Source organism: Apostichopus japonicus, chromosome 5, assembly GCF_037975245.1.
Source record: "Apostichopus japonicus isolate 1M-3 chromosome 5, ASM3797524v1, whole genome shotgun sequence".
In the NCBI taxonomy this organism is placed as follows: Eukaryota; Metazoa; Echinodermata; class Holothuroidea; order Aspidochirotida; family Stichopodidae; genus Apostichopus; species Apostichopus japonicus.
Genome location: NC_092565.1, coordinates 6847097 through 6859132, shown reverse-complemented (window position 1 = coordinate 6859132; position 12036 = coordinate 6847097). Strand labels below are relative to the sequence as shown.

At 38.9% G+C, this 12036-nt stretch overlaps 1 protein-coding gene across 5 annotated transcripts in view; it reads left to right on the top strand.

Moving 5' to 3' along the window:
* LOC139967452 (prominin-1-A-like) overlaps positions 1 to 12036 on the top strand; it is a 58164-nt gene that overhangs the window by 22636 nt on the left and 23492 nt on the right. For all 5 annotated transcript variants that reach the window (XM_071971281.1, XM_071971283.1, XM_071971280.1 and 2 more), the window contains exons 7-15: positions 1762 to 1851; positions 3987 to 4171; positions 4857 to 4931; positions 5779 to 5919; positions 6800 to 6876; positions 7976 to 8125; positions 9617 to 9740; positions 10311 to 10484; positions 11288 to 11452. In XM_071971281.1, the coding sequence (XP_071827382.1) occupies positions 1762 to 1851; positions 3987 to 4171; positions 4857 to 4931; positions 5779 to 5919; positions 6800 to 6876; positions 7976 to 8125; positions 9617 to 9740; positions 10311 to 10484; positions 11288 to 11452 (1181 nt within the window). The remainder of the gene's footprint in view (positions 1 to 1761; positions 1852 to 3986; positions 4172 to 4856; positions 4932 to 5778; positions 5920 to 6799; positions 6877 to 7975; positions 8126 to 9616; positions 9741 to 10310; positions 10485 to 11287; positions 11453 to 12036) is intronic.

Genomic DNA, 12036 nt, shown 5'->3' with positions numbered 1-12036 from the left:
ATTTTGAATGGTTGTCAGAGACCAAATCTCTATTCAGACAACAGAAATCAGTTTTGGAGTTACCTCTCTAATAGGCAGAATGATAAATTGGTGCCACCATCCATCAATTTGGAGACAAGAATATTGGAAAGCCTACTGTATGATCCTTAAGATAGGGAGTTCTACCATCCAAAAGCTGGTGTTCTATTCACCAAACCTACGTATCAATTTTTTGGGAGGGGGGGGTAGGGTGAAAATAAATTAATAAAAATGTATGGAAAAGTTTTTTGTGTGCTCATAAGTGTACATCAGAATGTACGTAAATTTAAACAAAAGAGATCAACGACGTATATAATACAAAAGACAATGTTGGCCAAAGTTAGCAATAACAATAAAATGTCCAAACATCTAACTATTGAAAGGAAATTGTATATTAAACAGGACACACAGATGATACACAATCATCATATGATCAGAATGTATCATCTCAGTTTACATCATAGCTTATATTTTCAAGACATTACTTTTGAAAAGAAAACAAAAGCAAGAAAATTCAAGGAAGTTTTTTTCTTTTTTTCGTGGGAAAGATTGACTATCAGGAAAATGTTATCACACATTTTGAATTGTCTTTTTATATTTATGTATTTATTTTTCTGTGCTTGCTTGATTGATTAGTGTGAATAATTGATGTGAGTGTCATGGTAATTGCTATGTATGCAGCTCTCATAAAGTTTGTCCATGCTATCATGCATGTATTATTAATTAATCTCCCCATCTAACGGTCCAATGTCCATCCGTCTGTCTGTTTGTTTGTTGTTTTATTATCTTGTCCTGATACAATCACACGGCAAGCTTGCACGCATCATTGATTAAGGCAATGTTGCATTTCCTTGTCGCAAGTTGACTATTTTTTGCCTGGCCAAGGGCGTGAGTTTTTCATCCTAGAGCTACCTATCCCTACCAGAATTGAATTTAATGAATAAAAAATACAGATGATTTGGACTTTTGTTCTTGACTTTGACTTTTGTACTTTTGCTCTTGGACTTTTGTTCCTTACTGAAGGCAAAAGGAATCATTGCGACGGTGATGGCTTGTGTGTGCATGTGCGTTTGTTTTGCTATCTGACCGAGGACTTGAGCAAAAGAATTTCAGGTCCTCGGTTGTGATTTCTAAAGAATCACCACGTCCTCGGAAGAATTCTGTTGTACGGGGTATTGTTAAAGTTAGGGTACGTGGATTTGAACCATGGAAAATACAATGGGGTCCTCGGTCTGAATGAAACACAAACATGTGTGTATGGGTGTGTGTGTACATGTCTAGGTCTCACAGACAGGTGGTGACATGGGACAAAAGAAATTCATGTCACCAGGTAGAATAAAGGTAAATATCATCGGTTGAAGCTAATACTGTAACAGAAATCAAGTTTGTTTTCATGTGTCTGATGCCTTGCCTTGTAAACTCAATAACTCAATGAGGTGGATGAACTTCATATTTGGTGCCTTTATGCGACATATTAAGTAGAAGAACCCTACAGTATTATTTCCTGCAGAGGTGGAAGGTCATTTTGAGGTCAACAGAGGTCAAAGTCTGTGGATCCACATTACTAAGATTAAAAAAAATGTCTGCTCACAATTTGTATGTATGTTAAAATGATCTCATATATACTGTATAAACTGGCAAGGAATAACTAATGCCAGTTGGGTTTTTTGGGTTTCTCAATGTTTGCAAGAACAAAAAAAAAAACTTTTTTCAACAATTGGAAGTTTTCTTACATCTTTGCAGAAAACACCCTGGCAACCGATGTAACAACTTACATTAAACAAGATCTAAAGTTGGAGGAGGTGACCGACGACCTTGACAAACTCTCAGAAGGTAAGGAGGTGCATCGTCTGTCTGACCACACTGTTGTTGAATCTCAAAACGTATTAGTACAAATAAATGATACATACTGTATGCTGTTTCGATACAGTGGAGTATTGTAGGCTTCCGTAGTAATGATTAAAACAAGATTGCTTGCCAGTTGCTAATCCATCAGCAAAAATCATGCGCGTTGTTATTCTACGACAATGGTCCACAGACTACGGGGCACGAACCGAAACTGGGTGTAAATGACTGCAGGTTACAGGACTCTTCCAGACGTTGGATAAAAAATTACAGCTTTTCAAAACTTGCCGACAGAGATCTATTGACTTTTGTCGTTGAACGTCAAATCCATAGTCCAAGCTAGCTTCCGTCCATTCTGAGCATTGATTCTGAGCGGTGGGGTGGGGGTGGGGGGATGGTGGGTGGTCTGATGGGGGGGCATGGCTCATTCCTCATGGATGATTCTGGGTCTTAGGGTGTAACAGTTTGCAGACAGCTCTTCTATTATAGATAGTGTTAGTGAATGAAAGTGCCATGTTACTGCTGTGCAATATTACTCGATTACTACTTGCTGCCAAAAATACTCCAGATCGACCAGCAAAATTGCTGCGTCAGTGGAACATATTGAGTTCTTGTACCCCATCGATAGGTTCGAACTGAGGTAGACTGACTTGACTTGCGCAATCCTCTGACACTTATAAAATTTGTATACATTTATAGATAAAGATGTCATACTTGGTTATCAGCTTAAAATCTTTTGTTTGCTCTCTGATTAATTCCGTGAAACAGAAATAGGATAAGGTAAAAAACAAGGATGAACGGTAATATCAAAGATAGTTTATATCAACCAGTTATCAGACACGTCTTATTTGGTTTACTTGCAGACAGCTTGATGTATTTGCATTTTGCCATTGTAAAATTTACCAATGACCTTCGTACTTCTGCTAATCTTTCAAGCTGTAGAGTGATGTATGTGTGTAATATTTGCTGAAGTAATTATGACACCTCCCCAAAGATATTTTCAGAGCTGATAAATATTGCAATAAAGCTCATGTAAAGCCTCATACTTCAGGTCTTTTTTTTAGAAAGAATGGTAATTTTATCTGTGAGTACTGCCATAACAAATATTCTAGAAATTAGCCAATTTATCATTAAAAATGCATACATTGGCTACATAAAGATAGTTCAACGTGGATGAAAGTTACTGATTTTTTTTTTGGTAAAGAAAAATCGTAATCATCAAGTAAAACATAAGTTTTGTTTTCATCTTTTTACTTGAAAAAAATATTGCATCCATTTCTTCTTCTTCTTCCAAAATTTGAATGCATTTTAGTAAGAGTGTACCACTTGCATTGGAATATATTTATGATTTTTTTATCTTCATACCCTTTAAAGTACTTAAATTGTAACCCTAGCCTATCCATAGTCAAAACAATAGACTGAAATAGAAAGCAAAACCAAAAACTAAGGGATTTTTTGTCAAGTGGGTTCAACAATGACACGACACATAGGTCAACTTTGATAGGGCACAACAAAACTGGGGATAATATCAGCTATCGATATTGTCGTAAATGGTAGGTGGAAATAGAAGGTCACTTTTCCACAGGAATCGCTCAAGAATATATTCCTCTTTCGTTTATGCAACAACAAAAATAAAGAAATAGGTATACCCCCCCTCTCCTGGTCTAGAGTTCATTCAATGCAGAACTAGCTATTTTCATGATCTCAAGGGTGGGGTCGTAACTTGCAAAGCAAAAGTGCCTGTGAGAATAGAAAGTATCCTTAAACAATAGAATGTGGTGTATGATGTTGAACAAACTAATTCAGGATATGTGTGGGCCAGTTATTTCAAAGATTGTGTTGCAGTGTAGCTTTCACAATATCAAGTTATATATATATATATGTTATACATATTATCACATGATCTAAACACTTAAAATATGTTACCCTGATGTGTAAACTGGGATCTTAACCTGCTTTGTGTCAAAAGGTGGCGGGGGAACAGGGGGTTTGGGCAGGTGGAGGGATGGAGGGAGGGGTGGGGATGGGAGTTATACTCTGCAACAATTCATCCATATCTTAGTCCTCGGATCGGGAATTTTGTCTTAACGTTTTCTCTAAATTCTTTTTCCTCCTCCGGATAGATTTGCAGTCCGTGGAGACTTCGTTTAAGAACATCAACGAGGAGAGATCGGAGCTCATCGAACAGGACAATATTTTAAAGAATAATCTGACCGTCATAGAGCAAAGAATAGAGGCAGTGAAAACGTCTTGCCCAACATGCGACATCCCTGAGTTTAACTCTCAGGTTAATGGAAACATTCCACAGGTGAGTTATGGAATGACTTATGGATGATGGACTTTTGGTATGGTATTTTTTGTGGATGAAGCTTTAGGCCATACTGTGTCAACAGTCTATTTCATACATTTTTCATCAGTGTATACCGCCATATTCTGTTTTGCTTATTCTCTGTCACAACCAGATGTTGGCAATCATGTAACTTTACTTTGACCAGACGACACTGATTGTCCTGGGGCAGTCCCCTGATTTCATTTACTGTCCCTGGATTTGAAGTGTCCCCAGAAATTTACCAGGATTTTTATATGCTGTCCATGGCATATCCCTGTAAAAGGGCCCCTGAGCAATTTCACTTCTACTCTTTTTGCCTTCGGTCTGTACAAACAGTATGTAAAAGATAATTCAACTTAAGGCAATCCATGTGATTGGATTTTTCATCGTGGACAAAATACTTGCTTCTGGATCAGGTGATCTACACTTGACCACATGGCCGTCCTCCTCGAAACATATAACAACCAAAGTACTGAGAGAATAATCATAATTCCACCCTCCCTCCCCCACCCCTAGTTTCAATTTGCAGTGTAGGTATGTACTGTATCTTTCATACCAACTTTAGGTAGAGGATCAATGTCATGTCCCTGGAATTTCTGGAGAAAAAAAACGGTCACCTTATGTTACATATAAACATTCAATAGTCTACGATTTCTTGTCACAGCTTCCAGAAATATCTCAAGATCAAATAGGCGACGTGAATGGCGGAGTTGAAACTGTGGATGAATTCAACCAAAAAGTAAGTACCAGATTGTAGTACCAGACAGCAACGTAGGGTGAGGAAATGAAAGGGGGGGTGGGGAGGAGTGTGGATTAGAGGGGCACAAAGTCATGAAGTGACCCACTTCACACCCTTTCTTCCCCTTCATATGTCTGCTTTTATGGATTGTATGCAATTATATATGCAAGTGTAAAGAGTTAATATTTCTGATAAATCGATGGGTCAGTTTGTAAATTTTTGGTTTTTGAGATTATCATTACCACCTTACTTTGACGTTTGACATTATTTGATATTACCTTGCATATTTCTTGCCTCTTCATATTGTGTCTCTCATCTTCTGTTCTATTTCACATATTTGTGTTTGACCTGGCATCTACCTATACACACTACTGTGGGGTCATCTCCCATAGTATATTCTCAGCTTTATTGATTCCATCTTTTGTTTTTCCCATCTGAACAATAACTGTCATGTCTGCATCAGTTTTTTTAAATCTGTTTTTAAAACTTTTTCCTTCTATTTAAACATATAAGTCTCTCATCGTTTTAACTTTTCCATTACTCCCTACTTTAACTAAAGGTTATGTCTGACAGCGGACAAATACCTCATAATGTATTAACTCCAATGCTGTTTACTATTGCCCCAGGTACATACCTCTGAAAGAAAAATTGTCAACCACTAACATGCAATTTTTTTACAGCAAATACAATATTAACATCATTTGCATATAGGAATAGGAAGGAACTTTGCTTAATTTGAGTTAATGTGCCTTTCAATTAAAAAGAAAAGAAAAATTAAATTAATAATAAATAAAATTTAAAAATTAAAAAGTAAATATGTTTTATGCTTCTGCTTTGACTACCTCAGATCGACGATGCATTAGGTGACATCGAGGCCACTATTAGTGATGAAACCAACCAAACAGCTTATGAGGTTATTGGTGAGCTCGACGAGATACAGAAGATCATCGACGAAAACTTTAAAACAGTGGAAGATGTTCTAAATGATGTAAGTAGATTTATGTTTATACTTACTGAGTGGACTAAAGGGGCATAGGCATGACATTGCTGATCGGATTCTTGAACAGTTGTTCCCAATGTAATAGATATATATATATGTTTGTTGCAATAAATAGGGAGGGGGACAGGGGAGGGGGACAGGGGAGGGGGCGGGAGGGGGCAGGGGAAGGGGATTGTTATTAGATCAAAATCTCATGAAGTATTTTTCAATTCTCCAAATTCCTTGCAGAACTTTCCAATATTTCCTCCCCCCCTGCCTTTCACAGAAATAGGGAGAATTAACAATTTTCCGTCCCAAAATATTGGAAGAGTCAGGCAGAACGAGCAAAATGCAACTTTTACACTGGCGATATAAAGAGTAACAGGGAAACAGCTCTGTGTCTTTGACGTCACTTCAGCCTTTTCAGGTTATATCGTGCTAATGCTAGTAGCACTGTACAACACAACAGTATGAGCATTTAATACAAATATTCCCCCCCCCCACCCAAACCAAGTAGATTTGTCCACACGTTCTTAACTCAGATGAAAAACCTTACGCGCTGTCCAATTTTTGATCACTGTTATTTTCACGTTAGAGTTATCAGTTGTAAAAGTGAGATGGTGATGTTTGGGTAGGGTCACTTAATAAAATTCATAAATGCCAAAGCTATATAAAGTTTAAAACATTTTACCAGTAGCAAAATTTGCGACCGATATTGAGAAAGCCAAGGTCTATGTTGAAAACGTTTTTTGGTAACTCCAGACTGTTTCAGATAATAACGTGGTGGTGAGCTTGCCATGGTAAACACCAAACTGTGTTCAGGCTTTATTAAACAGCTTGTATTTATTTGTATGTTTTTCATTAATTGTTTGTTCTCTCTCTTTGACAGGTGAACGATGCTGTCAAAGATGTTCAAAAAGGATACGAAGAGAATTTAGATTCGATTAATAACTGGTTAAATTATAGGTATGCAATGCAGTTTGTCTTTCATCAATCAGACACAATCCCTATCACAATCCTTATCATCATCGTACTGGGATTGCAGATCCAGCTTGGCGAGTGCAAGAACCCCGCTTGAAATTGGTAGATGTCAAAGGTCACATGAGGTCAATCTGCAAACCTTGGAAACATGATCACTCTCAAATTAAAGCTACAATGAATCTCTGAATTCTCCAAATGCTATAATTTTCTTTTGGTGAATGTAGTTTTGTCAATTTCAGTTCAGTTTAGTTTCTTGAAAGTGACTCTATTGGTCTTCAACAAAACAAACAGTCATCCAGGAAATAAAAATAAAATACAAAGAAAAACCAAGAGAAAACAAATGGTTAAGATCAAATTAGTACTATGACATTAAAAATTTTACAAAACAGACAGCTCCCAGATACAACGTTTGAACTAGGATATTCTCCCAAACCAGAGCCAAATTTTTCTTAGCTGTTTTTGGGTGGGGGGGAGGGGGGAGTTGTTCATGACAATAATCTCTGTCATATTAGCTTAAGATGACGGCTATGTTTTTGTCCCATTTAAGTGGAGTTGCAAACCCAACTATCTTCTCTGTGATGGATAACTTCTCCAAACAGTTAAGAAGGATATTTGTTGTTCTGTTCGAGAGATACCGTAGTTTTAACGGTTCACCCGGTGACTAACGTTTCGTTAATCTAACATGTCATAGTGCTTCTAGGATCTGAAAGTTTAAATCTTTCTCTCTGTTTATCGTATCGAGTGTTTCAATATTTCTAATTCTGGTTCTGAATTCTCAATTTTGAAAATCCGCAACTGGACCATTTCCCCCCCTGACTGGACCATTCCCCCGCTACTTAAGTTGGGAGGTGTGGGTGGAGGTTGGTTCCTCCCATCCCTACACCTCCCCACCACCTTTTCATTTTTACACAACCATAATTCTAATGTAATAATGGAATAATTCTTGTTGGTATTTTTGGTTTTCAAATATTTTCCTTTTTGCAATTGATGCACATTTCAGTAGAATTATCAGTGTTACTTCCCAATGGAAACCATTTGCAGTGTCTAGTTTATCATATGACATCAATTGACAATCTTTTGGCAGATGGTTGTTCTTTCTCGGGGTCAGCTGCTCCATACTCTTCGTGCTGGTTTTGATGATCCTGGGCTTCACCATGGGTACCATATGCTACCGTAAGGGAAGTCCAAGGGAACGTTCAAGCTGTTCAAACTGTGGTGGCAACTGTCTCATGTGGTAAGTAGCGCAACCATTAAATATTAGTACAACGGTAGCCATGGGCGTCAGCAGGTTTCAGAAAGTGAGGGGGACACTATACTATCTAAGCGGAGCGCCACCATTGGTTGGCGCGTAGCGTACCAGAAAATTTTGGGTACATAAGACCCCCTAGATCGCAGGAGACGGCCCTCCTGAGTCGTTTTTAGTTACATCAGAACCAGATCTGTGAGGAGAAATTTTGTCTCACAAAACTAAATTCCGACAGAAAGTACTGGTAGAAAGATGCCGTTCTGACACCAAGGGAGACCAATTACACAGCGTCCATCTCAAACGAAATATTGAAATAGTGGCGCCGTCACCTCCGGGATGAGTGGAATGGTATATATAATACATGCATGTAGGTGCGAGACGTCAGTTGTTATGTGCCCAGGTACTTTAATAATAATAATCAGAAAAAGACACTGCGCGCAGAGCGTGTGTAGCGCCTAGCCGGCACTCAACAATAAAGATCTACCATATCCGGAGAATACATGTAGCCTTAAGTACTTAACCCCTACACCCCTATTCGTCCGCCCAGTCCAAGGGACTGGAGGGTAGTGATATGAAAATAGTAACTCATCACCATCTACCTGTTTTTTTTAATAACTGCTCTGAAAAGTGGGTGGGACAAATGATATGATATCCCCTCCACTTTTGAAAGTGGGGGGACATGTCCCCCCCGTCCCCCACCTGTTGACGCCCATGACGGTAGCCACCAAAACACTAGAGACTAAAAACCGGGGACTTGTCTAATTGGTTAATGTTAAATAATTTTATTAAAAAGTTTTAAAAAGGGTTTTGGAAATGTAGGATTTTTTTCCAATCTGAAGGAGAGGGGAGGGGAGTGGAGGGGGGGGGTGGGTGTGTGGTGGAGTGAAGCATTGCCTCTCATGCATGGATTATGTTTTGGTTATGGTTAGTAACTGCTTGTCTTGGAATCATCCATCAAGGGGATAATGAAGAAGGTGGTACGTTATTAATGAAATCCAAAAAGATACACAGTACCTCTGCTTTCAAGTTCTTAGATTTAAAGCCACTGTCCCTCTGGTTTACAAACTTTTATAGGAAAGAGCCATATCTCCAGCCAACTGAAAGTTGCCTAGAACAGAGTTGTTACCATGGAGATAGTGAGTGGGTGGGGATAGTCTGTGACTCTGTCACAAATAAGCAATTTTGCCATCCATTGCATTGCAGTTAGAAGTTGTTTCCCGATGTGGTGTCACGGTGGCCAGGACTTTATTTTTTTCCCCTCCCTATTTCTTGAAGTTTGTCACTAGCATAAATGTAAATTTGATACACAGATAATGGCATTTATGAAATGAATTCCACTATGGTATGGACAAATGATCAGTAACCTAATCATTCACGTAATATTTATATGCTTGATATAACAAAAAGAACAATTTTAAACAACCTCACAAAAGATATCTTGACAGTTGTTTTCCGTTCTTCTTCCTCCCACCAAAACAGGACAGTTTTCTTTATGTTCGTGCTGTTCCCGATCCTCATACTCCTGACCTGTGCGATGTTTGCCGGTTTCAGCTTAGCCACCGCTACCTGCACGCCTCTCGAAACCTTCGAGATTTTCGAAGAGGTAAGACTTCATTATGACAGCTCTTGTTGTCTTACATTAGTCGCTCTGCTAATTTCAGATGGTCTTAAAGTCTTGCGGTTTGCCGACAAGCTTCCTACAAGCTTCCGACAAGCATTTCTGACAAGCTTCCTAAACCATATCTCTCTCTGCCAGTTGGCGATAGAGGTGCAATCCGGGTCTTTTTTGAGGGCTACTGAGTCTTGCAATGTGTCAAGTGACTCAGTGTTGGTAGAGGTTTATATAAATTTGCAGATATGATTCTTAAGTCATGGTAAAGACGATGTGGTTTCACGTCTGTATTCCTCTAGTCGTAAATAAGCATTCTACCAGAGTCACCGTGGCTCTGGGGATGTAGAAATTAAGTTCCCCCACCCCAACCCCCCCTTCCCCCTCCCCCCTCCATTAAGCTGCAATAGTGAGTATTAAATGTATCCAAGTCAGCCTGATTTTCAGAGAAACTTATTAATAGTTACCTTTCCTCTTGAGATCCTGCAGATTATCAAAGTGGAAAGTATCGAAGGACAGAGGATTGTTTTTTTTTATGTTCTGGGTCTTCTTTTATCCCCGCAGACTATCGACTACCCGAACACCCTCACCGATGGCTACTGGTTAGGAGACATCATCTACGGTAACGGTTCTTACGAGGTAACAATTTCAGGGATGCTAGAAGCATGCAAAGATGATGAGACTTTATACAAAGCTATCAAACTGGACTATTTGATCGACTTTGACGAAATGAAAAAGGTGAGTGTAGTCCACCGATATAAATCAGAGATAATAGTAAAGGAGGAGAAGATAAGAGGTTTTTGCTTCTGAATTAGTCCTTGCCAATGTCAAGAGATTATCTGGTCGAGCGGAATATAGTATCCTGTACACGTATGGGTGTTTTACGTCAATGAATTATCAACCGGATCCATATTATAGCAAACCGCCGTTGTTTGGTGGATTTGTGTTTGGGGGTGAAAAGTGTGACAATATTAGCATTTTTCAGGAAATTAGCGGTGCAAAGGGCATTTTGTACAGAATTTTTAATAGAATATCATCTCTTTTGATAAAAGTACTCTCGTAAGATACAAATGCTAATCGCAGTGACTGTTCTTACCTGGTTTATGCAGGAATAATGTTTTTGGGTGGTATTAATATTTACCTTGTTGTTTCTATGAAGATCATAGGAAAGTTTTTTTGGGGAAAGACTTTTTGTTTCATTAAAGAGGAATTTATTAAAACAATTGAGTAACATTGTTAGTTAGACCTGGGCGGGCAGGAAGAGCTGGCTGCGTCAAATTGTCTACTGTTTTCCGGATATGACATAAAGATTAAGCCCCAAAAAATTGCAGTTAAGGGGTTATCCTTTGAACAACCAATCTTTGTTCTGGCTCCTTTTCTTTTGCCAAGCTGAAGTTTTTATGTTTTAAACTGAACTAAAAGTGTTGTATATCAACGTTGCCTATGTGACGGCTCTATTAGTTATTCCCTGATTTACAGATGGTGCTTCAGGACTGGATGAAACCTTCATTTGAACCTTCTTTTTTTGTTCCTGCTTGCAGAAATTTGAGGATCTAGAAGGCCAATTGGATGGGCTTGTAGGAGACATCGAAGACATCTCGTTGGATCTAGATGGAATCATTCCCCCCGACTTACAAAACGACTTAAATAACTTGATTTCACAAGTAGGGATCGATGACTTTGATGCCGAGGCGTACCAAGCGCTGGTGAGTACCACCACCTGGTAGAGAGCAAACTGTTGTGTGGTCCCAGTCTTTAGATTGATGATAACGACAATCATTGGGACAACTTTGGGGACAAATTCAGGGATTGTGGGGTGAACTGCGGGGTGAACTGCGGGGTCAAGGACGACTACCATGACAGCAGCGATGGAGATGGTATATCCACTCTGCTTAATCCAGATGAGGAAGTGAAGTTTCTCACCAGATCTACTCATCCCATGGCAGCACCTGTCTCTGCTTTGCTGTCGCACACTCATTCTACCTTCATTGAAATATCATCCTTCTCATTCTCTCTCCAATAAAATCCTGAAAGATTTAAGGTCTAATTTTACAAGACTCTCAGGAATTACTGTTTTTTCCTCCCCCTGCCAATTCTAGTCCGTAGGTTTTCATTCTTGGAGAGCCGTACCGCGAGAATCTCATTCACAGATTCTCATCCCAGGAAGTTGTACCGATTACGTCTTTTGGGAGAGCTTAATATTTATTACATATGTTTAATATTTTGTGAGAGTTGACATGATTTCCTATGATTCATGCCAGGTCGGAGTTCAAACCTTGTCTCTCTGTTT